At 40.3% G+C, this 27,331-nt stretch overlaps 2 protein-coding genes across 3 annotated transcripts in view; both read left to right on the top strand.

Annotated features, from left to right (window-relative positions):
• NUP133 (nucleoporin 133) overlaps positions 1–19,966 on the top strand; it is a 32,059-nt gene extending 12,093 nt beyond the window's left edge. Inside the window, exons 12-26 of one of the 2 annotated variants that reach the window (XM_061471289.1) lie at positions 182–273; positions 1,958–2,121; positions 2,951–3,042; positions 3,157–3,381; positions 4,363–4,485; positions 4,928–5,027; positions 5,928–6,170; positions 7,361–7,494; positions 9,107–9,265; positions 10,442–10,577; positions 12,466–12,584; positions 14,138–14,218; positions 16,208–16,272; positions 18,686–18,774; positions 19,719–19,966. In XM_061471289.1, coding sequence (XP_061327273.1) covers positions 182–273; positions 1,958–2,121; positions 2,951–3,042; positions 3,157–3,381; positions 4,363–4,485; positions 4,928–5,027; positions 5,928–6,170; positions 7,361–7,494; positions 9,107–9,265; positions 10,442–10,577; positions 12,466–12,584; positions 14,138–14,218; positions 16,208–16,272; positions 18,686–18,774; positions 19,719–19,855 — 1,959 coding nt within the window. In that variant the 3' untranslated portion in view covers positions 19,856–19,966. Of the gene's footprint in view, positions 1–181; positions 274–1,957; positions 2,122–2,947; positions 3,043–3,156; positions 3,382–4,362; positions 4,486–4,927; positions 5,028–5,927; positions 6,171–7,360; positions 7,495–9,106; positions 9,266–10,441; positions 10,578–12,465; positions 12,585–14,137; positions 14,219–16,207; positions 16,273–18,685; positions 18,775–19,718 lie in introns of both variants that reach the window. The other variant, XM_061471288.1, reaches the window with a different exon arrangement.
• Positions 19,967–24,195: 4,229 nt separating this feature from the next.
• On the top strand, positions 24,196–26,593 carry ACTA1 (actin alpha 1, skeletal muscle). The gene is made up of 7 exons (XM_061471292.1): positions 24,196–24,327; positions 24,418–24,558; positions 24,727–25,051; positions 25,184–25,345; positions 25,566–25,757; positions 25,876–26,057; positions 26,176–26,593. Exons 2-7 carry the CDS (start codon positions 24,430–24,432, stop codon positions 26,317–26,319), a joined length of 1,134 nt encoding a protein of 377 aa, XP_061327276.1. The 5' UTR covers positions 24,196–24,327; positions 24,418–24,429; the 3' UTR covers positions 26,320–26,593.
• The last annotated feature ends 738 nt before the right edge of the window (positions 26,594–27,331 follow it).

Genomic DNA, 27,331 nt, shown 5'->3' with positions numbered 1-27,331 from the left:
CACACCACTGTGATTTCCATTGAGATCTATCTTATGGGCTTATGTTTGGCTTAAACACAACTGCTTCTAAGTGGCATTTTTACTTTAAATCTATGTTGTTACTACTTAGAAAAATCATTTTCATTTCATAATGAAGATTAGTATTTGTCTTTTGGCTGAAGTTTTTACTTTTCATTTTCAGAGTCCTGCATTTGACATAACCAGTAGGCTAGAATTTGTAGCACAGGAAGATAAGACTAAATTGCTGAAAGCTGCTTTTCTACAGTACTGCAGGTACAAATTGCACTTGATTTTTGAGGCTTGCTTTGTTTGCTGTTCTTGAAGGCACTCTAATGTTTGAGTAAGAGATTGTCTTGGCAAAGATACTCTTGTAATGTTGTAATCAAAGCTCTTTTAATGACACATGCGCATCTTTATTAGGAAAATATTAGCTATGTCTTGGGCTAGTGAAAAAATGTATGTGCTAGAAGCAGACTTCTGTAATCTCAGTGACTTGCTTACTCTGCAAAGTAATTCTATAGTAAATTCCATAGTTACATTATTGACAGTGAAACAACTTTAAATTTTGTTATTTTGACTTCCTTATTCTTGTAGTAAGTGGTGTTTTATTGTTAAAAAACTTTCTTTCCTTCCTCTTTTTTATTTACATAGCTGTTTCCAGTAGTACTTTGAATATCTTTAATTACTTTTTATGTGGTCATGAAGGTAACTAGCATGGCAGATTTTGTGGCAAGATCTTTTTTAGGTTGACTGTTATGGGAGAGTGGGAGTGGAAGGGAAATACTGTTCATCAGACTATCCTGATTAAAGCAACTTGACCCTTGGGAGACATGCAGTGCTTTGGAAGGGTTTGATGTTGAGATGAGTAATATAAACAGAGGAGGAAGAAGATAAACAGAGCAATAGACATAGGCTATTTATATTTAGAGGGGATTGTTTTTAATGTATATTAACACCCCCCCTCCCCAAAAAAAAAAAACTCACAATCAAAAAGCCAACCAATACCAGCCCACAAAGCCTCATAGGATTAATCTCCTTAAAGAGTCTTAAGAAAATGGAAAGAACAGATTTAAGATAACAGGAAGTAGGAGTGCTTTTGAAATAGAGCTGCATGTGAGATAGAAGATTATGAAGAGGATTAGGCACATATAATAAAGGATATAAAGACTAAAATGTCTCAACATGCACAGAATTTAGGAAGAAAATCTACATATATTTGGAAGTGGACATGTCAGTAAACAGAACTGCTGAAAATGGTTGAAGTCCTGAGGTGACTGAGAAGCCAAGGTCTGAGTGCACAGATAACAAATACGAAAGCTGATATCAATGTGGATGCAAGCAAGGGAGTTGTAAACAGTGTCAAAAGAATGTAGGAGGTAGTAAGGAAAGCAGTGTGAACCAGTATGAAAATTTAATGTTATCTTGATTAAAAGATGGGTCATATTTATGGAACTAGAAGAAATTAGTGATTTGATGTGGTAGTGCAAGAATAATGCATTGTATTTTCTGAAGTATTTTCCTGAGAGCTTTTACTCTATTACCATTTGTGAGAGTGATTGCATGTACTCTTGTGAAGATTTTAAAGCAAGCAGTAGAAACTTGATGACTTAGCTACCAGAGACATCTAGACTTAGTTCTATATGATGAATGTTTTCTCTTAAATAGTAGTAATAGAGGCAATAAAATAAAAAGTGACCTGGAACCCTTCCTGACAGGGACTTTTTCATTTTATAAATTGTACAGCCTGCTTGCTTGCAAAGAGTCAGAGTACCTTTATTCATAGAATCAGAATAACTTTTATCCTCAGTTAGTTCAAAGAGAGCCCAGACAATGCTTGATGTTTATAATCTAAAGCGCTTCACAAAAAGGATATCAGAAAATCCTATTGAGTGATTCTTGTTCCTATAATCCTATCTGCTGTTTTTATTTCACATACTTTGTGTTTCTTTTATTTCAGGAAAGATATAGTCAATGCACAAAGCATGGTAACTGAGCTCTTTCCAAGTAACACTGATCTGGATTCTGATACTGAACTGGATAGGGCAGTGACTCAGATCAGTGTAGACTTAATAGATGATTACCCTGCCTCTGATCCGAGATGGGCTGAATCTGTACCTGAAGGTAAATATAATGTGGTGTTTGTTATGTTTTGAGGTTTTGTTTTGGTTTGGGTCTGTTTCTTTTTGTTGGGGGGAAGAAAACTCTTCATCATTGCAGATGAAATCATGATTAAAGCATTTCACAGAAGGTATAGTTGTCCCTTGCTGTCCATCACCATTAGGTATATTTCCAGAAAGGCTAAAAAATGCATCTTATGAGACTGCCAGATAAACTTGCAGGCTACTGTTTTTAGTTCTTGTCTTCATATAGTAACCACAAGCAGCAAAGAAAACAGATTTCTGAGAAGAGTACTTTGTGCAAGGAACAGGTGGTGTCAGTTTAGTGTTCCTATGATTCCTTGGATAGTTTTGAATTATTTTCCATAAATAGATACATTAAGAGAAAGATCTTATTTGCTCATGCTTAGCCCTTTGTCAGCATGGCTGCACACCTTTTGGTAGGCTTAGATTCTGGATAGAATGAGCTCATGTCCCTCTGGGGCATTGCCAAAAAGAGGACTAGAGAAATTTATTTTCAAGTATTTGTTGTATGTAAAGGATTAAATCAGAAATGTTTTCAGCAAGAAACAGTTTTGTTCATGCTTCCCTGTCTCTTATGAAGAGTGTTAATTTAAAACTGTCTGCAGGACCTCTGGGCAGCAGTTGCCAGTTACTGAGCAGGGACTTAGTCTGAAAGTTCACATAGTAAATAGTCACAGGTGGATGATGCTTCCTGCTGTTGTTTCTGTGCGGCACAGAAATGTGTTTACCTGTGAGGGGAAAAAAAAATCCTTGCTCAGAAATGAAGATACCAAGTGCTCTGATCTAAGATTTTTCTCTTTTTTTAGAAGCAGTTGGTTTCAGCAACACATCTCTTATTCTTCTTCATCAGCTAGAGGATAAGACAAAAGCACATTCCTTCTTCATTGACTTTCTTCATCAGGTAAAACTGTTCTTTTGGTATGAGCACACACAGTAGAGTATTATTTTGTCTTAACGTGACTCCTCTAGAACACTGTTTGAAGTGCATGTGGTGTTTTGTATTTTTTACTAAAAGGTTGGTGTGTTTGAACGTCTGGGCAGTTTTCCAGTGCGAGCCATGCCTATGGCAACTCGGTTGTTGCTTTGTGAGCATGCAGAGAAACTAGCAGCAGCTATTGTTCTCAAGAATCACCACTCCAGGCTGCCTGATCTAGTGAATGCTGCTATACTGATGGCATTAAACAAAAGGGAGTGTGATATTTCACCAAATCTTACCCCTGCAGATGTGTTCTTTCGAGAGGTAAGAAACATCTTATTTCTAAACTGTTGTATAGTATCACATGCAGTAAAAGTTGCAGTGCTTTAGTGTATACTTTGGAAATTATCCCTTTGAAAATCAATTCAACATTAAACAATTTCCTCTTAAATGGGGTTGGTGCGGTGGTATTTCTGTCACATGCTTTTTTATGTCTGCAACTGAAACATGAATTCTGATAAATTTTATGTCGTAGGAGTAAAGTTGTTAGGATTTCTAACTAACTGACATGGATGAGCAATGAAAAAAACAAATGAAATTCTCTGGCCTGTCAGAAAGTGTTTGCTAAATTATTATTTTTAAGGCATGAACTGAAGAGTATGAAGCTTTCCAGACAGAAGAGATTCTTTGATCTGTCCTGGATGGAATTGTATCAGTTTGGTCTCAATGTTCATCCTCTCTAACGTTAGTCAATCTGAGCTAGTTAATCTACGTTTGGGCCATGGCCCAGTCAAGCCCCCAGTCTTTATTTCTTTTTTCCTTCTTGAAAAGAAGTAATACACAAAACATTTATTTTTAGAAAACTTCTTTTCCTATAGAGGACAATAGTTGCTAATGGAGAAAAAATAGAAATAATAGTCTGCTATTTTCAAGCAGATCTGTTATCCAGTATGCTTTATCTAACAAAGATTCTACTGACAAGCATTTCAGAAGATGGAGGAATGTGCTTAATGAAAGTTGATGGAGTTGCCTTCAAAAATTAGGTTGATTTGGCTTTTTTGGGGTTTTTTTCTTTGATTTAAGTCCAGAAAGCAGATAATTCTTGTATTCCAAGTATTGTATGAAATACAAGCTGATGACTTTGTTATCCACTACAGTAGTTGATACCTTTTAATATTTCTGACTATTGATGTGGTTTCTACTAATGCTTACTTGTTTTTCTATGCAACTCATGATTTGATTTTCTGGCATCAGGTGGCAATGGGTATGTTTGTGTTCACTGTGATTTTTCTTTCTATCTTTCAGGTGTCCCAGATAGATTCCATTTTCGAATGCTTACTAGAAGAAGAGGAACAAATCCTGAAAGATATGCCTATGGAATCAATTGAGTGGGCCCAGATAGTTGTCAATGTGAACAACATCATTAAGGTACAGAACTGTGTTAACTAAGATATTTGTGGGAGGGGAAGGTAAATACTGAAGAGCACTGAACAAGTTGAGTGCAGCACATCTGGGTTGCTGACATGAGAACAAAAGTGAATGTGCACATATCCACATACATTAAGAAGGAAAAGATGGTCTCATGCAGAATTAGGGACATTCTTTTTACTTATCAGTCACTGCTAAAGAGAATTTGAGAAGTTGCAGCATTTTTGGAAGTTGTGAAAGCATGAGTGTGTAGCAAAGAATGAAAAGCTTCTGCTTGAGCACTGAGGTTTCTTGCTCAATCGGTATGTTCTATACAACTGAGGGGTGTAGAAAGAAGAGGGATATTAAAAGTACATTTCAGAATTATAAAAGCCAGTATGCAGTAGCTTTTACAGTGTGTGTATATGCATGTAGACTTCAAAATACTTATGCCTTTAAATAGGACATGCTACAAGCTGCTAGTCAGTATCGTCAGTCTAGAGCCTCTTTATACAAACCAGAAGAGCTTCCAGAAAGAGAACCTGAATATATTCCATGGACAGGTGAGAAATTATTATTATTATCCTAAACAAAAATATTTTTCATGAATTTCAATCTGAAGGTTAAACCTGCTGTTAAAAGCTGCTACAAGGTTGTCAGTAAAAATAGGAGAACCCAAAGGTTTCATTTGGAGAATGAAATGGAATGAATCGATGAACAGTTATTTTGTCCAGTACTGATAATACAAATTTGACTACAAAAAAACAGTTTTGGGAAATAGCTCACCTATGGGATACATAATATTAAAATGATTGATGAAATGTGATCTATAACTGTTTTAAAAGGACTGATGATTCTCTGCTTCCGTAACAGTGTCTTGTTTTGATGGTTTAATAACAAAAAAAACTACAAGAACAAATGTTTGCAGAAACAACCACTTTCCAGTTGGTGCTTAAGCTTCCTTGTGGCCTCTGTGTATAAAAGACGCTTGTTTAGTGCTCCCAAGATAAATCTTTTGAAAAGCATGACCCATGCAAGCTATCTTGGTATGTTGTCTTGATGATTACATCCAAGTATTTCAGTCAGGTTAACAGAACTTGCCTTTTCCTTGTGTGTATTCTGTACTTTGCATACAGATCTTGCAAGTGATTCTTCTGATAACCAGCTGGTATTGACAGTTGACAGTGTAGATAGATCTGTGTAGTTTAGGGGGTGTGGGTTTGGTTTTGTTCTCCTTTTGTTTACTACATTTTGGCCAAATTTAATAGGTAAAGATGGGAGTATGTGCTTGTTTTGGTTTTGTCTTATAGTATTGCTTTCATTTTTTTAAGAGTAAAATGTTTATTAGCTTTCTTCTTTCTATTTTTTTTATTTATACATAGTAATTGTAATGTTGTACTTCAGCATAGGCTCCTTTGGTGATAGGATCATTGTTTCAATGGTCACTGTGTTCTTTCCCTAAGCATCTAGTGGCCTTCGTGCAGCAGTAATCCGTCAGCATGGAATCATTCTGCAGATGGTATATCCCCAGGTGGACAGTAACCTCCGCAGCATTGTGGCTGAGCAGTTGGTGGCACTACTGGACTGTTTCCTGGATGGCTATGCTTCTCAGCTGAAATCCGTGGACCGCCCTGCTGATCAAGAGCGATACAGCAATCTGGAAATGGAATACAAGCAGAGAAGAACAGAACTCTTGTCTCCCCTCCGTAAGTACTGTCTGTTTTCCTTAACACAAGGATTAAATGTTCTGTTTGATAAGAACATTATGCAAATCTGATATAGTAAATGGCATCTGTGTATGAATTCTGTTTTTTCTACACACTTGCCTTCAGATTATAAAAGACTGGTTTTATGATTTAAGGAGATACTTACAAAATAAAAACAGATCACAGAATTGCATCCAGGACTGTATGCATGCCCATACCTCTAATCAAACACATTGCTGCTTTAATTTTTTTCTTATGCTAACTTGGTGTTTTCTGGCAGGAATTTATCTTGAACCACTTGGCTGAAAATAGCCTATAAATGGATTTCTAAATGTTTATGTTGTTGCAAGGTGACATAAACTTACATGCTGTGGTGTTTATCGGGAAAAAGTTACTTTTTGAATCATGGTTATTTAAGAATCAAACCTGTTGTTTAGTGTGTCAGATGTGGTCAGGTCTTTAATGAGTAATTGAAAGCAAAGCCCCGTTTTTAATTGGAAATAAATTGGAGTAAATATAGTTTTAGTAACTTAATGAAGTTAATTTTTTTTTAGGCTCAAACTGAATGATACAAAATAGAACAATCTAATAACCACTGCCCCCTAACGTTCTTAAGAAAAGTCTCTTAAGCTATCATTCTTGGTTTCACTGATATTTATGGTCTCTGTTAGCTTGTAAATACTTTTTGTATTGTTACGTTCAATCTGAAGTTCATATTTCCTTACAAACAAAATTGAATACTCTGCTAACTCATGTATCTGAACCAAAAAGAATTTAAATAATGTATTTTTAATAAAAACCCCGTTAGCTTTACCTGTTGTGGTTTTGTCAAAAGCCTTTGCCTGCTGATTTTTCACTTTGTGTAATTGACTATTATTACACGTATTAAGTCGTGGGCTGAACCTACCCCTCAGCACAAATAGCAGATGGTGGTCACTTTCAGAGAAAAGGGAATGTATACCATCCATTTAGTATTCTTTCTTCCCTCTTGCATTGGGGGACCAAGGTGATAGGTATGTCAGCTTACATGTGCACAGGATGTGTATGCAGTAGGTGAGCATTTCTTTCGGAATGTGTAAGTAGGTCTTCGTGAACATTTGAAACTTGTTTTCATTTTTCTGGTCTCTGCCCTTTGTCATCATCTTACAGTCAAATGTAAGCTTGTTTGATAACTTCTTTTTCTTGGTTAGTTTCCCTGGGACAATATCAGATGGCGGCCACTTTAGCAGAGAAGTACCATGACTTTGATATCCTGGTGCAGATGTGTGAGCAGACAGACAACCAGGCCAGATTACAACGATACATGAATCAGTTTGCAGATCAGGTAACTTTTTTATTTCCTTTATATAGCTTTTTATAGTAAGTTTGCGCTTGAAATGTTGCAAAAGTTATGATTTCTTTTTTTTTCTTTAATACATATATGTATTTACATACACATGTGGGGGAAACGTGGAAAGCTGAAGTCAACATTCAGTGTTCAGAACTCAATGGAGTGTATTACCCTGAGACTGCAAAGCACGTAGTGAGAAATATGGGTGCTAGCTGTATGGGCAGTGGCTTTTCATGGGACCTTTTCTGTGCCTCAGATACATTGTCTCACTCTTGATGCCTTTCTAGCATTCTGTGACTTGTTCACTGAGGTCCGTAGTCAGTGTCCGGTTGTTTTATTACATCAAAGTAATGTAAATTTAAGGATAACTTCCAGAAGAGAGAATGAGATTTTTAAATATATTAATAAAAAGTTAGTTAAGAATTGAGTAAGAAGGTAGGGATATTGTTGTGGTCTTTTTATTGCCCTGCTAGGTACTTACTGGACAACTCTTCCAGTGTTAAAATGTGGTTTAAAAACTTCTAAGTTTGCTGAAAGATTGGAAAGCTTAAGGAAGAGGCCGTAGAGACTTCCTGAAGTGAGTGGGACTGGGACAGAAGTTTCCTAATTTGAGATTTGGTGACATCACTTTGTTTAGTTTTCCACAGCCACTGTGGAAGGAGAAATCCTGGTGTCTACAGGTTTCCTAATAGCGTACAGAAAGGTTCTTTTAATTAAAAGAAAAAATACCCGTAATGGACAGAAATTATTTTAAAGGTTTTGAATAGTAAGGATTCAACATTTATTTACTGCCAAAGAAGGGGATAAAGTATCCTTTTTTTTTTTTCTTTTTTAACCTTCACATCTTTTATTTTAAAGGAAAAATGTAAAACTTTCTGAAGAGAAATGACTGTTGCAAGTGCATGGATCAAGTCTGATGGGTAGAATATCAGACTGATGGCCTCCTCAAACTTGATTTTTAGAACTGTTTAATGCAGTTAAAATTTAGCAGTATTCTAAAATTACTCTGTAAAGATTAAGCAAACCTCAAATCTGAATTAGTTATTTGTTTTAGTTATTAGTTATTGAAGTTATTAGTTATTGAAGTTTTTGAGGATAAAATAGAGGAGCTTGGTTTTTTTTTTTAAGGCACCATTTTTAACTGGTGGAGAAGTAAAGTTGTAGGTTCACTTGGAGATAGGATGGAATGTTTCAAGAACAGTGACAGCAGAAGTAAACAGAAATACATGAAAGGAAATAGAGCAGAGTTCTGAGGGCAGCAAAGGAACAAGTGAAAAATACAAGACTGGGACTGTGATTGATGTGTTACCTGTTCCCATTCCTGTGGGTTAACATGCAGAACTTACATTTGGCCCTTTGTTCAGTTACACACCGCATCCTTCGGTGGAACAGCATCTGTTGCAGAGTAGCTCATGAATTCTTTAAACACTATTTCTGTCATGACTCCATAGATTTTTCATCAACATTACTTGTGTGTGTCTTATTTTGTTAAGAAGGTTTTTACCGTGTTCTTACCAACTGTATTTTTATGAAGCATTTTGCCTCAAGAAGAACAAGATGTTTAAATGTGACTTTTAAAATGTGTTCATATTGCTGTTATCTCCAGAATTTTTCAGATTTCCTGTTTCGCTGGTATCTGGAAAAAGGAAAGCGAGGGAAGCTGTTATCTCAGCCTATTGCTCAGCATGGACAGCTGGCCAATTTCTTGCAAGCTCATGAGCATCTGAGCTGGTTACATGAAATCAATAGTCAGGATTTGCAAAAGGTAGGTCTTCTTAAACAAAACCAAGCTGAAATATTGCATATTAAACAAATCAAGTACATACTAAAGTAGAAAAATTATGTAGTTATGACTTCATCATCAAAAAACAGCTTATCTAGATGAGTTAGGGGAGAGATGATAGATTATTAATGGAGTACCAAAGCCTCCCTCCAGGCACCATCTGGTATATCATATAAGCCACTGCACCATGTAATGGAGATTAGGGCTGCTTTTCATCCCGTGTTGGTAACTCGTATTCTTTTATCAAGGGAAGTTTTGTTTGATTGCATGATCACTACGTGAATGGAATTGGGGGTTTACAGTGAGTACAGTGTAATACAGTGAGTATCAGTAGCGTTACCAGGTTATCTAGTGAGGGAAAACCTGAAACTTGTATTTCAAGACTATTGAAAGTAACCTGAAGGTATCACAAAATTAAAAAAGGTATTGATTAATGTCTTACATACATTTTTTACAAATTGGGGGGGGGAGGGGGTTAGTAGCAAACAGCGTTTGGTATTTGCTATTAAAACAATAGCAAAGAGGGAGGTAAAAAAAAAATACCAAACCACAAACAAAACCACCCTGAGAGTATTGTAATATTCCATTTGTGTTGACAGAGGTTTTCTCTGTTACACCAAAGCACTGTGAAGATGGGCAAGGGTTTTAAAATACACAAGTAATTAGGTTTGGATAGTTTTTCTGAGTAAGTGCTCAAAAAGTTTCTTTTCCTTTGTCTGGTAACCAAACGTACAGGCAAGAATTTGTCTACTGCAGCAGTTACATGTATAATTCTGTTTTGTCAGATTCCTGAATTAACAAGTAAATCAGTCTGCGTGTGAAATTGTTCTCTCAAAGCATATTCGTCTGTCTTTTCTGACTAGCCTTGAATAAGATCCCAGAGGTATAATATGTGAAGTTGCAATTTATCCTTTGATCATAAGATAGTTTTTCTTGATTAATACTGAAAAGACTGGCTGTAATTGAGGTAGAGATCTGTGTCTCTTCCTGAAGAGAGTAATGCAGAGTTTTAATGTGCAAGTTGTGTGACTTTTAAAAGTAAGGGTTATAATATTACAAATTATAAATAGCTGTGAGACTGCAGTTCAGATTAAATGCTTACCAGTTACCATTCTGATATTAACTTTAGCTGATTTCCAACCTCTTTATTAATTTCAGGCTCACAGTACACTGCAGACTTTAGCAAATACGGAGACACGGTATTTTGCAAAGAAGAAAACACTTCTTGGCTTGAGCAAATTAGCTGCACTGGCATCTGACTTCTCAGAAGACATACTGCAAGAGAAAATAGACGGTAAGAAATAAAAACAGCAAAGTGAAGAATTGACTAATGGAGTTACTGAGTTAGAATCACGGTAATTTTGCAGATTATTAATTTGTTAGGTTGAGGGCTCTAATAATGTGATCATAGCTGATCATTTTGCTCATAGTAGGAAGGATAAAGAATACAATGTGAGGGACTACCCTGAGCTATTCACTTTCACCTCTGAGTTAGGACTGTGAGCATGGGAAGTTTGTATCTTTTCAGTTTTTCTAATAATACAGAAAATATTGGCATAGATAAGAAGCTGCTCAGTATTTTACGAAGTCATTAGACAGTTCTGAAGTGGCTTAAACTTACTAACCCTTCACGCAGTGTGTTTTCGTGAAGCTGCATTTTGTTTTTCAGATACAAAGTAAAAATGCTTTAATTTCTTAAAGCCTGTTGATTGGATAGCTCTCAATTCTAAATTCTTCTCAAGTCCTGAGACTCAAGTTGTACAAGAAAATCAGTAACAATACTGTATTGGTATAATGTACCTGCAAATACATACATTTGTAACAATACTGTATTGGTATAATGTACCTGCAAATACATACATTTGTGATAAAGTGCTTTCTCAGCATCTTACTCTCTGTATTTAGAAAGGTTACAGTGACAGTGTTCCATGATGCTCTAACTGAAAGGATGTTAATGGGAAAAATAGGAATACCTGTTCTGCTTCATGAGCAAATGTAACGGTTCTAATGGCTTTGCCATTCCTGTCACATTGGAAAATACCCTTTTCCTGACACTGCAGCACATGGTGCTGTGAGTTTGGGGGCTGGAAAATTCTGTGCTAACAGTTAAGTTGGTTCTGGCCACCAGGGGGAGGCTTTGAAATACTTCTCAAGGTTACTGCTCAAGCTTTCTTTGCTGATCTTCATATTTATCTGTGTATGTTCTGTACAATTCTTAAAAGAGATCCTGTTGAAAAAGCCCAGGGAAAATGATGATAACTAAGTAGGCTTAACAAATTATTTGTAGCTTGTAATAATAACGATATATTATCTGCCTTTTAAATTATAAAACATTGCGTGAAATCTTAAAGCTTAGATTTGCTTTTTGAGGTGCTCCCTCACCACTGTGGGGAAAGAACCCCAAACCAACACACACCTATGCCAATGTGAAGAATCTAATCCTCAAATAGGAACACTGTAGAAAAATGAGGAAATCAGTGCTTTATTTGAGTAGACCAGTGGACCCTCAAAATTTGGTCTGGTCTGTACTCCACTACATGTTTCTATGTGACACATGACATGGCTTTTAAATCTTATACTCTTTGTATGTCAGTTTCCTATTGATAATTATTTCTGCCATGTTTTGTTTATCTATGTAAACAGATAAAGTGCTCATTAGAATTATTGTCCCATTTCTACCATCCAGTGGAACGGGGCAGGCAGGGCAGGGTTCACACAGTGTGGCTGAAATTATTCTTTTTTGATTGCTTCAGCATAATAAGTCTCTAACCCCCAAGCAGATGATGCTGGAAAGTAAAACATTCAAAAATGGACTAATCCATGAGATGGAGCAGGTCCATGGCATGGGTCTTCAGCCAAAAGGTAGCTCCTAAAAAGTGCAGCCAACTTAACTTCCCTGCATAGTGCAACAGCTTGCCTCAAATTCTGTGCATTCACTTTGTGGTTCTGGGAAAAAGGAAGAGTTACTAGTCTGCATTACTGGGAACCTGAGTAGAAAGTAACAACTAATTCACCAGGATGGCCGTATTGAAGTGGAAGTATTTCTGTGTCCAAACAGAATGCATCATAGCAAACACTTGCAGACCTGAATAATACTGTGACTTGACAGTTATTACTGTGCCATAGAATTTGTTATTACATTTTAATAACATGAAACATTCATTTCTTTAAACGACTACAAGAAATATCAGAACAGGAACGCTTTCTGTTACATCAGGAGACACTTCCTGAACAATTACTGGCAGAGAAGCAGTTGAACCTCAATGATATGCCAGTGTTGTCTGCATCTCAGCTCATTGATGTAAGTATCTCATCTTCTTCATTACACAGGTAAAGTTCCACTATGTTTTCTGCCTCTGTGTGACAAAATAAATGAGAAGATCACAGCTGTCTTTATTCCTTATACGACTTGCAAAGTACCTAAAGATCTGATGTATTAATAGGTTTATCTTTGCTTAGTTTCTGCCAGCAGCAAACTTCAGAATGCTGGTTTTAGTTCAGATTTCTTCTTGCTGAATGTGTGCTTTCGAGTGCTGCTAGGAGAAAAAGCAAATCAAGTCAGTATCAGAAGCTGATTTACTGGTCTAAGGCAGTTTCTGCGTGTGAGACAATTTTTACCTTCTGTTTCATTCTCAGTAGGGCAGAACTTGGAAGGCAGAAGGAACAAAGGATTCCACCTTAGTGGGCAGGGATGCTGCAATCTAGAAAAAGAAACGGCTAGAAGCAGGAAGAGGCTTTTGGTCACCTGTTGCAAAGAGGCACCCAAAGTATTTCTATTTCCTTTTTCTTTTTGTAAAACAAACAAAAACCTAACCCACACTGAAACAAATACATGAACTGCTCCAGTACTGGGATCAGTAATAGCTCTGACTCCTTTTCCACACCCCTTTCTGGTGGTAGCCAGGAACCAGTAAGCCTTACTGCTTCTGCCTTGTTGACAGCATATTTTTACCATCCAGTGATGCACACAAAAAACATTCAGTGAGTAACGATACATTGTAAAACAAATCGGGTTTTGGCTGGTTGTCAGTTTTGCAGCTCCTCACTTTCCCATAATCCTGTGGAAAATCAAAAGCTGATAGTGTGCTTGTTTACATTCTCTCAGTTTTCTTAGCAGAGATAATAGCAGATTCTGAAGTCATCACTTGCCTGTTAAGTGAGGCTACCTGTGGGATTAGGGAAGAGTGACTTGGCAAGTGCTGGCACCAAGACAGTTTTCCTTCTGAATTCTTTGTTATTGTCAAACCAGTGTTCATACGTGCTACTTGCAATGTGAGAATGAAACTCAGAAAGTGTAAATAGTGTTAATGTTCATTTTCCTTTGAAGTACTAATTTAGAGGTTGTGTGTGTGTGTGTGTGTGTGTGTGTGTGTGAAATATTGATACCAAACTTTTCCGTTTTAAAGGGTGAAAGGCAGTCCATGCGCTTAAGTACTGCTTTGAGCTTCATTACCAAAATCATTCTGAGAGCTTATTTGTGAAGCTGAGCTCTGGCTACAATAATCCAGGAATGTTACAGCCTTAAATGGTATTTAAATTTGAAACCTAGCAGCCTTAATATCCAGTATCATTTGTCCACGGACCATTGTCATGTAAGTGGAATGCTGCTCTAAAACATTAAGTATATTCCATACTGCAAAAATACTTGTCGTTGAATCATAGTGTCATAGTATCATAGTATGGTTAGGGTTAGAAAGGACCTTTAGATCATCTAGTTCCAACCCCCATGTTTTCGTGAGAAGGTCATGTAAGTGAAAAAATACACAGTAGTCTTCCCACAATGAGTTGTCCATGATATCAGTTACATTAGTTTGTAAGCTAAAAATAATTCTCTGCATTAATCTCTCATCATAGATGTACATATGTGATGAGAACAGAAGGGCCAATGAATATGACTTCAAGAAAGCACTTGATCTGCTGGAATACATTGACGAGGTAGGAAAAGTTTTTGAAGGATTTCTAACCCAGAGTCGTATGTTTTTATTTATTATTATTGGTATTTAAGCTAGAATGGTGCATCTGTAGTGAGTTAACAAATTAGCTTAGTGTACAGTAATTGAACATAACTCCTGATGTGTGTTTTCAGTTTGTTTTTAAGTCGCTGGAGAATTAATGCCAAATGTGGTTTAGATCATTTAAGAAAAATGACACTCCTCATCTTCACTTCCCATTTATAGTCTAGAGTTTCTTCTTTAGAGTGTTGCTTCCTTAAGGAACAGGATTAAGATCAGCTGTTTGCAGGAGTTTAGTTCTTGTATCTTCCCTATTGGCAGTTCCTCTGATTGTCAGGAGATAATGTGGGATAGTCACCAGCTTTTTAACATGTTAATAGCATTGAACCACAGATTTGCTATCTGCTTTCTCACTATCTCCTTGTATGATGTAGTATCTTGTCAGGAGCAATTTTTCACTAAGCATAAATAAGTCAGCTTCTGAGGAGCATCAAACCTGAATTAACAACAGTCTTTGCTAAAAAGCTAGAGTTGTGTTATTTTAGTGAAAGTGTTCCTTACCAACTGAAAATGAGAGCTCTTCTCTGATTTTCCCAGTTACCGCTAGCCTGGTAGAGCTCCAAGTTAAAATCCTCTCTGTAGTAGTGCTTTGTAAACAGCATTGTGCCATTTTGTTGGTCTGCAATAACTTTTGGGTTGATAATTATAAATATCTATAATTGCTTTTAAATTTTTAAGTTTTGAATTGTATTATTTTTTTATTTTGAGTAACATTTATTAACTACTCAGGGTTTTTTTGCTTTATGTATGAGTATGTTTACTTGTCCTGTCTTTAGTACTATGTTATATTTCATGTATGAAGGACAGAGTATTATTGCTTAGAGTAGTACATAATACATACTCTGAATTCTTTTTCTTTAGTTTAAAAAGAAAATTCAGTAACTTCTTTTTGTAATAAATATTTCCTTCATTTTTACAACATAAATAGTACAAATAATAACATTTTGCAGTGAAATAAACTTGAGTGAACTCATTTGGTTCTCTTTTAAATTAGTTTTCCTCTGAAATCTTGTCAACACAATTCATGAACACTGAGATGAAGTTGGGGTTTTTATCCAGATAAATGTCACTCTAAAAGCATGAGATTTCAAAATGATTTTTTGCTCAGTTATTTGAGTCTCTAACAACTTGGTGTAGAACCAGTCAGCATGAATTAGAGATGGTGGTTTAGGGTCTAAAAGCTATCTGTTGCCTAGTTTTCTCTACTTTTCTTTTGCAAAAGTGTAGCATAATGTGAAGACCCATTCTCTTGCTTTCAGTCTTCTAAATTCAAGTGTTTGTGGTTTCTGTTATCTCTTCTGACGGGAATTTAAAGTAGGTGCGATGCTTTGCGATATTGAGGGGTGGAAAAAAATACATGTATTTTTTCTGACATTACATTTTTAAAGGGGGTTTGACATCAATTATCTGAAAGTTTCTGTGCAACGAAGGGCCTGTCCTTTCCAGGACAGCTGTGTATCTTTGAAGAGATTTACTAATATGTTTGTAAAACACACATGCTAATGTGGACACTAATGCATGCTAGATAGCTTGGCCATGCTGAAAAAAGAACCTTGACTTCAGTCATCATTTAGCACATGTTAAAATGAAACTTGCCTAGAATACCACATTTTACAAATTGGTATTTGTTCATGTGCTTTAAAATAGGCCCTTTTCCAAACTGAGGTAGCTGGTCTTTAGCAGTCCTGTGGTGATGAAAGTCTAAGACAATATTTTCAAATGGAAATAAACAGTCCTTGATGTTTCAAGAGTCCAATCAGGTCATCAGTTAAAATACCCTATGTTAAAAACAGGGCTCAGCAATTGAAGAATCTAATGCATTGGTATAATCTGTGTGATGGAACAATTATTTCTTTAAGAAAATAATGAAAATTTTTAACTTACTTGTCTTTTCTCCTTATATGAATTGAAGGGTGAGGAAGTGGATGTAAATGATCTAAAACTTAAAATTCTCTGTAAGGCTCTCCAAAGAGATGGGTAAGTCCAATATGAATATAATTTACTGGGAGTATTTGTGACATAGCTGTTCCAGAATTGCATTTTGGTATACTATTCTCTAGCTCACTGAAAAGATTGAATTTCATAGCATAAGGTTAGCAAAGTATGAAGTATTTCATCAGAATGTGGCTTTTTGTTTGTAAAGTGAAACCCCAGCAAAAAAAAAATCTGTATGACTTTGTTCACTTAGCTCCCTGGCAACATACAATGCATTCTTAGCACCTGAGACAGAAATGTACCTGTGCAGCTTTCATTCCTGAGCCCTTCGCTGAGGTAAAAGAAAATGACTGATGCCGAAAGGTTTTTTTTTCTTTTGACGCATCTCAGACAGAAGCTAGTTAAGAGCAACACAAGCTGAGGTCACTCCTGCAAACTTCACTTATTTTGGGCCATTGTACCACATTGATAAGCTCATGACCGTTTCGAGTTAAAGCTGCATTCTTGACTGTAAGGGATTGAAGCTGTAAATATTACTTAAAAGAGCCATTCTCAGGGGTGTTCACCACCAAATACAGGCTGAATCCAACTGGTCAGAAGAATTGCCTCATCAGCCAGTGCTGCTGTTTGTTCCCAAGTTAAATAACTCAAATGGCATTTCCTCCCTTTCCTTTCTAATTTTTGGAAGTTATCCACCTTTTCTAATGCTCATCCATGTTCCAGGAGGACCTAAGGAGGGAAAGATGAGGAGAGAACATGTTCCAACTGTACTGTGCCATTTGTGACTAAAATGGAAATAAGCAGCATTTGGATTCACAGTTATACATAGGATAGATTCCAAAGTCTGAAGAAAATAAGTCATTGTCCCATGTGACACAAATAATATACAGAAGCAGGTTCCTATAGTATTCCAAGTATTTTTTCCCTTTCTGTGATTTTTCAAGACAGAAGAATCCAGAACTCCTACATGGCACCATTCCAGTAACTGGTTTATGACCTGTTCAGCCTGGGCTGAGAACAGAGATCTGAACATAATATTTGAAGCACTCGTCACACAGAGTGCTGACACAACTTTTCCCACTCTGCTAGCTAACCAGATGCAATTTGAGATCACTTTGCATTTAGATCACTTCAAGATCACTTGAATAGCGTTTAGAAAACTTAATATCCCAGTTGCATTTCCAGTCCAGCAAGGCTTTCAGAAGCTTACAAAGAGGTTGATGGCTATTTCAAAAGAGGTAGTGTTAGCTTTCATCTGTGTGCAAAAGTAAATGTTTGACGTTACAGTACGTACTTTTAAGGATGGCATCTGTTTTCTAGCTTAACAGCTACAAATGGTGGTAAGCTTCTTGTGTAGAATGGAGAGCCTTGCTGAATGTGCTTCTGGTGTTCTGGTAGGGTCCTTGCTGTCCTCTGTGCCTAGGAGGAGAAAATTCCCCAGGCCCCTTCCCTCCCTCCTTCCCTCACATTTTTCCCAGTAGAATTGAAGATGAAATCCTAGATGTTTGTGAGTTTAAGTGACATCCAGGGTCAACCTGTGGTTTCAGTGAAGCGTAGAGGCTTTGTCAGTAACAGCTTCTGGGTGCCAGGTTGGGATCTCTTGGAAGAGTGTCCCATTGGCCCAAGGAGGTTCATGTTTGTGTAGAGAGTGATACAAAAACTGGTTTTATCCGGCAGTTTCACATATGGAAGAGGAAGTTTAAGCAACTGAAAGGTCAGAACCACGGCAAAACAAGATAGATTGGTGTTGGCTTAAAACTGCTGCATGCAAAGTTCTGCAACGGTGAAAAATTGTCATCTAAAATAATCTTTCTCTTAGAAAAAACTTTTTTAGCAGAGATAAGACTTGCATTCACGAGTCTCCACCTTCATATTTAATCACAAATGAGACAAACTATGGTTTGTGTCTGTGATGCTGTTACAGGCCTGAAAGTTAGATTTTACAGGGTTTTTTTCTTTCTTTCCTCAGTTTGCTTTTTTATTGGTGTAGGGTGTTTTTTATTGGCGTAGGGTAAAACATGTGAAACTTTTTAGCAAACTGATGCTCTTGCTTTATTCTACAATCTATACCTTCATCATCTCAATTGTAAAATATGATTACTAAGAACAGGTAATTCTTATGATTACTAAGAACAGGCAATTCTTCTCTTTATGGATTATTTTATCAAAGAAATAATATTTTCTTTTACAGTTTACAAGACAGGAAGCATTTCTTTTGTCTTCCTAACTAGACTACATTATAGTAGTGCAATTTTATTGCAGTTTTGCTCTTGGAATAAATAATAATTAACACAAGATGGAAAAAAAACTCGAGCTATAGCCAAGCACACAACACTTCTGTGTGAACATGGTTTAATTACCTTTGATACTTTACCAAGTTCTCCTGCATTTGGTTCTTACTTGTTTTCATTTGGTTTCATCTGTGCAATTCTTTCCACAAATTATTCTCTTTCAGATGGTCCAGTTCAGATGGTAAAGATGATCCAATTGAAGCATCTAAAGATAGTATATTTGTGAAAATACTCCAAAAACTATTGAAAGAAGGTAAAGTATACTTAAACTTCTTGAAATTGTTTACTCCTTTCAAAAGCTGCTTAAGATGAATACTGATATGCAAGAAGTAGCCTTAAGAAGTTCTGAGTAATACAGACTTCTATATGCATTTCACTAATTACATTCCCATGGAGCTCATTGGATCTCTGTGATGTGTTGAGGGGATAAGAGATGAGCAGATCTCTTGGTTACAATCTTAGTACCCTCAAATTATTTGCATAGTAGGGCAGCTATTGGATTGTTAGCAGTTTCTTACTACAATAAAGGATGCCTTCTGGAGTTAAATGCATGTCTTCTGTAAGGTGCAGGATTAGTAACTAACTGACTGCCACTCAAAAGAGCTTGATCTATTTTAGCTTAAATATGCTTTTGCTTTTGGTTTCTCTGTCCAAAAGCAAAAAAATAATGATCCATTTCCCCCAGTTAAACCTGACCATGGGAAGTTATGGCCATGGAAGTGACAGCTGGAGAGGAGGGAAGCCATTTAGAGTCAAAGTCTGTTTTAAATACTACTGCATATGAACCTTTTCCAGAAGAGAGAAGGTTCCAGAACAGCTCTGATTTTGTGTCCTCAGTCCTGCCAGCATCTTTTCCTTTGTGAGATTTTTACAACCCAGGCTGAAATGTATTTACTACATGACTGATCTTTCTTTTTGCTTTATTTTTTTATTTTGGTGAAGTGTTACGTAAAGATTTGGATTTTATGTTTCAGGATTTTAAGCTTAATCATAAATTCACTGAGAAGCTCTTAACTCAGTTTTACAGGTTACTTAAGCTTTATTGTATTTCTTGACATGTGTAACAGGATTAGATCTTCTCAATTCCAAAAGAGTAATTTAACTCTGAGGCAGGCACAGGTGTTTACTTAAAAATGATCTTAACTGCTAATGCAGGGTACATTTATCAGTGTTGTAATAAAAGGTTTTGTGTTGTAGGAGTTCAACTAAGTGAGTATTTACCGGAGGTGAATGACATGCTGCAAGCAAATGAACTTGGCAACTTGAAATGTAATCCTTACTTCAGATTTGTGTTAAAGGCAAACTATGAACTTTATGTTCAGGGACAAGCATGATTCTATTTTTTAAAATACTTTTTCTAAAGAGCTGTTAAATTCCTGTGTACTGTTTTATGTTCTGTTTATTTGTTTTGTTAAAACTTTGTAATAAAATCTACATGAGTAATACACTTGGTCCTAAATGTATAGACATCAGTGCTTTAGTGAGGGGAGGCAGAGTTGTGTTTTCAGACAAACGAGAAAGTTTTCGTTTGCTGGGCCTTTTCTAAACTTGCTGTTTCATTTTATATCTTCATTAGTATGAATCCTGCCTGAGACTCAAAGATGTGCAGACACATAGGGTGAAATGTGGGACCCACTGCAGAAGGTGGGGAAACTTTTGATCTCTCTTCATTGGGGCTGGGGTTTCATACTGATAATGTTAATGCTGGGTGACTGTGTAGCTTACCTCAGAAACAAATGATTATTAGATTACTCTCTTCTTGTACAATGTTTTTTGCTGCAGACGCTAGGTAATTTCACTTTTGCATTAAAGATTACTGGCACAAAAAAGGGTAACTGGGTTGACAATGGTCACTCAGCCTGTTTGGGGTGGAAAAGGATAAAGCACAATTTTCTAAGTCCTCTGGTCCAGTAAATACACCATTCTTTCAGTTTCTATCTGTAACATCAAACTTTTCAAAACATTTCAATATTTTATCTGTGCAACTTTCATTTTAGCTCTATCCAGATTTCTAGAATATATGTAAAAATGAGATTGGCAGCTCACCATGCAGTCATTCACCGCAACTGTTTGAGCCTTGGCTCAGAAGAAACCTAGAAAGCAGTGATGGAAGTGTGGGAGTCCAGCATGGTCTTCCTTGCTCGGTCCCTTGTTCTCTATAAGTTGATGCTACTCATTTTCTGCCCCAGTTAGTTTTCTCTGATGTGGGAATAAAAATCCATTTGACTTTTCAATTTTAATTACTCTGACTGAAGTAACTTTTACTCAAAGATTAAAATCTGCTGCCATTCTGATGCTTTGCACCTTGCTGTTGCAAGCAGCTCAACAGCCAGAGACCGTGCAGAGCAACTTGAATGCCCTTATGTTTTACTTGTCTGGCTTGCTGCCTGCTGCAATAACTTGATCCAACAGCTGAGAAGGTCAGAAGTTAAACTGGTTGAAGAGAATCCAGTTTCTAGTTTTAAAAGCACAGCTCCCGTTCCATGCTCCCGCTCCTCTCTGTACTAATACAGTAAGCCGGGCTGAGAGTCTGAACATGTTTGGAAGAATAGATTTATCTAGAGCGGTTCTAACTAATATGGGAAAGAAATGCACTAGCAGTCATCTTCTAAGATTGTTCTAAGAAGCAAACTCTGCTGTTTTGCAGCCTTGCATGGCTGAGAGAAAGAAGTATGGGTAGAGCTGCCAGCTGTGGCTTCAAAGGAGTGGGTCCTTGAAAGCCTTATTCCATATGCTTGCTTGAAAGTCACTTTAAAGTTGCTTCCACATTTAACATTTTGAGATAAAGGGAATAATAGAACAAATGGTTGCCACCCCCTGCTCAAATATGTTCTACCTGAACTTTTACTAGACAAATTTTGATTGAAGTGGAATCTCTAATTGACTGTCCACCATAAACACTTCAGGTGTATCTTACCCCTTCCCAGACTGTCAACCCTCTGTACTCTGTCTGGGGTGGCAGGGTAAGCCCAGGGAAGCTTGCTTCAGAAGGAAGTGTTTCTGTTCATCCTTTTCTGTCCATCTGCTTCAAGGTGCCTGGCTCCTCTGCTGGGTTGGTTTTATTCCAGCTGGTGTAGAAGTGTTCTCCAGGTTCTCGGGAAGCAATCAGTCATGTAGGCTCCGCAACTAATGTTTTATTCCACTGCTGGGCTGGGAGGCTTTTGGCATTTGTACAGCAGCTTTCCATCCAGCTATTGCCAGAACAGAAGGAGTTTACTTAAATAAAACCTCATTAAAATAACTTCCACGTCGAAACTGAAGTCTAATGTTCTTGTATGAGGAATGTTGAGCTGGTCACTATTCCATTGGGAAGCTGGAAGAGGCTGGGATGTGGGGCTGTTCCTTCTCTCCTTCCCCTGGATCATTATGTAATAAGCCATCCTGATGCTCAAATCCGGTCTCAGATTACTGTATGGGGAGGATGCCTTCATTTACCACTGCGTATCAAAGGTCATGCCAGAGCTTTAGGTTGTTTCCACACATAACAAAAACAAATAACCTGGGGACAGAAAGACCCTTAAGTCAAAATGGCTTAAGGAGTATGTATAGCTCCTTTTGAATAACTGTATGTTGTTTCTTAAACAGTTGTTTTCTCAGTAATGGAAAGCACATATTGTATGAGATGTCCACACTCCTATCCTCTGTTGTCACGAGAGTGGCAGGAAAGCTTCAGTTATCATTCGTGATCCATTTCAGAAGTTGTGCCTTGTGGACAGTGATCTTTGTGCCCAGCTCTGTTCTGGAAACTAACTTCAAAACTGAAAATTCCTGGTTTCTACAGCAAAAAGTCTTGTACAAAGAGAGAGTGGAGTTACCTGACAGAATACTCATTTGTTAGCTACACAGGTTGCTTTGAGCAACCTGGTCTAGTCGAGGGTGTCCCTGTCCATGGCAGGGGAGGTTGGACCTGGATGATCTTTAAGGTCACTTCCAACCCAAACCTTTCTGTGATTCAAATGTTTTCTGACTTGAGACCAAAACCAAATTCATTCAGTGAATGTAAAACATCCAGTAAAACATTAGATCTACCTGCTGAAAATGATCTTTTGTGCAGGACTCTAAAAATTTAACATTGGCATTGGGGGTTTTGCTGTAAACTAGATTGGGGTAGAGAGAAAGCGAAAAGAAACAAGGTTTATGCTTGTGTCAGGTTTCATTGAAGGATTAACAATGTTTATCCTTCAGTGATGTTAGGCTTTCTGTTACTTGACTTCTGATTCGACACAACTGTCTGTATTTTGGAAGCCACAGCAGAGCATTACAGCTCTGTAAATAGATTTGATGGCTGTGATGCCTTTAAGTGCTTTCAGGCTTCAGAGTTTTGTACAGCCAGTTGTTGATGACAGAACTACTCTTCAACAAGAAGTTGAAGAATAGTATGAGAGAAGAGCGTGTTTTGTCCCCAGCATACTTCAGTACAGGAATAAAAAATCTGTAGCAGAATGAAACAGAGATCTGCCAAAGGTAAAGAGGAACACTGCCAAACTGGAAGATGCAGAGAAAAGTTCTCTGCTCCTCTGTTGACCCATCTGCTCTGCCTTGCAATGGAGGAAATCAGCTGCAGAAATGTCTTCATTTGCAGGAGACTCCTCGCAGCATGAGCCGTTCTGGCTTACCATTTCTTCTTGCTCTTCTCCTGACTCACTAAATTTTAAATGGCTTTACTCTTGGCCAGTTGTGCCTTCAAAGAAGGTCTTGAAGGTTGATTTGCATCAACTCATTAGCAGGGCTGAAAATCTGCTTGCATTTCTGCCTCTTCATCGGTTACTGGAATGTCTCTATAAAGTCTCTCAAGTGTCCCACATGGAATCTCTGCTTAAGCATCTGTAGCCGTATAAGATGTCCTGTTCCTCTTCACTTGCATAGTACCTTTGTCTTGTCAGAGATGACTTGCCTGTGAGACCGCACTCCTTTTGGAAAGCGTGAGCCACAGTGGTAGCTGGAGCATCCCCTCGTTGCCCGGCCAAGCTCAGTGGCCATCAATGGACACTCAGTAATGTCACCAGCATTCACAGCTACGTCAGGGATCAGGCGGTTGCTGGGATTAATGCTTCACTGGGTGTCTCTTCAGGTGCCTAACAGATGTCATCTCATGCGTTTATTTCCCATTTTTAAATCACAGCAAAGAAACAGCACACACTGTTTTCTTACCTCGGTGTGTAAAGCTGTGGCCATCGCCACATGCAGTGCTGTTACGTGCAAACCACGGATCTACCTTATCATGTTACCTGTTCTCACAGCCCCTTCTTCCCGCTGGCGCCCACCTATACTCTCAGACCTGAGGGTCGTGCTTCCCTTTGCGGCCCCAAACTTCAGGGCCGCGGCAAGTCACGGCCATGCAGCCGAAAGCGCCCTTGCCTCCCCTGGCCCGCTCCGCCCTCACACTCCGCCGGGCCCGGGCCCGAGCCAGCTGCGGCCGCTGCCTCAGCAAGGCCGAGTCCCGGCGCTGTCCCCCGCAGGGCGGCGGCGGCGGCCCCCACCTGCCTGCTCCTCAGCGGGCCCTGCAATGCCGGGGGATTATTTCAGCCGCGGCCGCGGGTGGCTGGGGGGGCTCTGCAGACGCGCCTTATACGGCCGGGCCCGGCTCACCTGGGCCGCGGCCAGAAGCGCCTTCTTTGGGCAACGCCGGGCCGGGGCCGCGCCGGGCCCGACACCCAAATATGGCGACGGCCGGGGCCGCATTCCTGGGGGCCGACCGCCGCCGTGATAAAAGGGTCGGTGTCCGGCGGCGGCACACGAGCTACCCTGCGAGCAGCGGGACGCCTCTCTGCCAGCCGTCCGGCGCGCCGAACCGCAGCCAGCACAGGTAAGCCCTGCCGAGCCCCGGCCCCGCCGCCCCTCGCCGCTGCTGCCGGCCGGCCGTGAGGCTGAGCCCGCGCCCCCCGTGCTCCCGCAGACAACCGGCACCATGTGCGACGAGGACGAGACCACCGCGCTCGTGTGCGACAACGGCTCCGGCCTGGTGAAGGCTGGCTTCGCCGGGGATGATGCCCCGAGGGCCGTGTTCCCTTCCATCGTGGGCCGTCCCCGCCACCAGGTACGCGCCGTCCCCTTCTGAGCCTGCCCTGAGGCTCTGCCGCAGCCGTGGCTCTGGGTGCCCCCTGCCCCCCAGCCTGCTGCATGGAGGGAGGATGACCGGCCTGCTGGGGAGCCCCGTGCTGCTGCCCTTGGAGAGGTTGCTGAGCCCCTGCTTTTCTCCCTGCAGGGTGTCATGGTGGGTATGGGTCAGAAAGACTCCTACGTAGGAGATGAAGCCCAGAGCAAGAGAGGTATCCTTACCCTGAAGTACCCCATTGAGCATGGCATCATCACAAACTGGGATGATATGGAGAAGATCTGGCACCACACCTTCTACAATGAGCTGCGTGTAGCCCCTGAGGAGCACCCCACCCTGCTTACTGAGGCCCCCCTGAACCCCAAAGCCAACCGTGAAAAGATGACCCAAATCATGTTTGAGACCTTCAACGTCCCTGCCATGTACGTGGCCATCCAGGCTGTGCTGTCCCTGTATGCCTCTGGCCGTACCACTGGTGAGTGCAGGTGTCCCGCTGGCCCCAAGCAAGGATGCCCAGGACTAGTCCCTGACAGCTGACAAGTGCTCTGTCCCCAGGGCAGGACTCTTTGTGGGCTGTGTCTCAGGTGGCTGCTTCTTGTTTCCCCAGGTATCGTGCTGGACTCCGGTGATGGTGTGACACACAACGTCCCCATCTATGAAGGGTATGCCTTGCCCCATGCCATCATGCGCTTGGATCTGGCTGGCCGGGACCTCACTGACTACCTGATGAAGATCCTGACTGAGCGTGGCTATTCCTTCGTCACCACAGGTAAGCATTATTCCCTGCCCCAGAACATCCCCTCTCGCTTCTGACCCTTGCATGTCTTGGGGTGCTGCAGCCTCTTGCCCCATTGCACGCCCCATGAGTGCTTCCTGTTCAGAGTTTGTGTGACGCTAGGGGTTTGGAGTCCCAGCAGACCCATGGAGAAGGTGTCAGCGTTCCCTGTTTCTCCTTTGCAATCACTGATGCCTTTTCTCCCCTCTGACAGCTGAACGTGAGATTGTCCGTGACATCAAGGAGAAGCTGTGCTATGTAGCGCTGGACTTTGAGAACGAGATGGCCACCGCTGCCTCTTCCTCCTCCCTTGAGAAGAGCTACGAGCTGCCTGATGGGCAGGTCATCACCATCGGCAACGAACGTTTCCGTTGCCCCGAGACTCTCTTCCAGCCTTCCTTCATTGGTGTGTGTGCCCCACTCCCTCTCCTCTCCCCTGCCAGCTCCGCCTCTCCAAGTCCTCTGTAGAGCTCTCGCTCTGTTGCTTAACTTGTGCCTGCGTTTCCCCTTTTCCCTGTCGCCAGGTATGGAATCTGCCGGTATCCATGAGACTACCTACAACAGCATCATGAAGTGCGACATCGACATCAGGAAGGACCTGTATGCCAACAATGTCATGTCTGGGGGTACCACTATGTACCCAGGTATTGCTGACCGCATGCAAAAGGAGATCACAGCCCTGGCCCCCAGCACAATGAAGATCAAGGTAAGTCTGGAGCATGAAGGACCCAGGTGCAGGAGCAGCCACCTTCTGCCTTCCCACAAACCCTGTGCCATGCAATGGTTGCAGGTTTACTGATCTCTGCTCTCTTGGCTCTTCCTAGATCATTGCCCCACCTGAGCGTAAGTACTCCGTCTGGATCGGTGGCTCTATCCTGGCTTCCCTGTCCACCTTCCAGCAGATGTGGATCACAAAGCAGGAATACGATGAAGCCGGCCCATCCATTGTCCACCGTAAATGCTTCTAAACATGTTTACATGATCACTTTGCCAACCATGCTCAGGATGACAACCTTCTAGGTTGCAGGCTGCTGAAAGCCTGCAACAGCCATGTAACTCTCTGTTTTGTAATGATTTCTGGTTACCGTTGCTGCAAAGCTCCATGTGACACAGTGTATGTAAAGTGTACATAAATTAATTTATTTTGCCTCGTTTTGTTTGTTTTTAAAACCAATGCCCTGTGGAAGGAGACAAAAAACTTCAAGAAGCATTAAATCACCAGTCATTCTGTCACACCCCTAATGTGATGGTCTGTCGTCATTTGCTTGGGCTCACCCATCGCCCGCTGTCATGGGGTGCTGTCTAACAGGAAGGGCAGCGGGTGGTGGGGCTGGGGAGGGGACAGAGCCCCAGCCTGAGGCAGCAGCTCTGGGTGACTTGTTTGGGTTGCAGCTGTCTGGGGAGTGCTGGGAGCAGCCTTGGGCATGATGCTGTGTGTTGCATCATGCAGGATGGGTGCCCACCGCTCTGCTGTGTGATCCTCCCAGGCGTGGGGAGGAAAGGGTTACCCAGAGCATTGGCTTGCAAAAGGTTTTATTTGGCTTAGCCTGCCAAAAAAGTAGCTGTGGCACACTCTGAGGGGTGATGGACAAGGCGAGGCTGGGGCTGAGGGCAGGTGGGGGGGGCCAGGTTAAATAAAGAGCTTTCCACTCCACTTATGGGAAACCTGCCTGCTGCCGTGATGTCCCTGGTGGGCTGGGGGCAGCCAGGGCCACTTCCTCACCCTGCCTGACATGCTTGCCCTTGCCAATGGTCACGCATAAGGGGCTGCCTGCAAAGGGACAACTCCTTCCTCTGCCTTCCCAGAGCCAGATCCTTTGGCCAGGGACTCCCTGGGAGCCCGAAGGAAAACCCCAGGGGCTTCCCTCTGCTGCAGGCGGTCACCTGCCTGTTTTGCCTGTGAGGAGGTAGAGAAGGGTGGGAGGTGGGAAGCTGCTCCTACCTGTCTCACTTCTCTCTTACTGAGGTGGGGGGCTCCAG

This window comes from Pezoporus flaviventris, unplaced genomic scaffold (assembly GCF_033815535.1).
Source record: "Pezoporus flaviventris isolate CSIRO_AGI_PZ_B2104156 unplaced genomic scaffold, CSIRO_AGI_Pfla_v1 ptg000066l, whole genome shotgun sequence".
NCBI lineage: Eukaryota > Metazoa > Chordata > Aves > Psittaciformes > Psittacidae > Pezoporus > Pezoporus flaviventris.
This window is presented reverse-complemented; position numbering and strand designations above follow the sequence as displayed.

Bases quoted from the DNA above. Each gene is read 5' to 3' on its own strand.
- ACTA1 (XM_061471292.1), top strand. From the start codon at position 24,430: ATGTGCGACGAGGACGAGACCACCGCGCTCGTGTGCGACAACGGCTCC. The intron at 25,052-25,183 runs GTGAGTGCAGGT...TTGTTTCCCCAG, and splicing joins TGCCTCTGGCCGTACCACTG to GTATCGTGCTGGACTCCGGT. The intron at 25,346-25,565 runs GTAAGCATTATT...CCCCTCTGACAG, and splicing joins CTATTCCTTCGTCACCACAG to CTGAACGTGAGATTGTCCGT.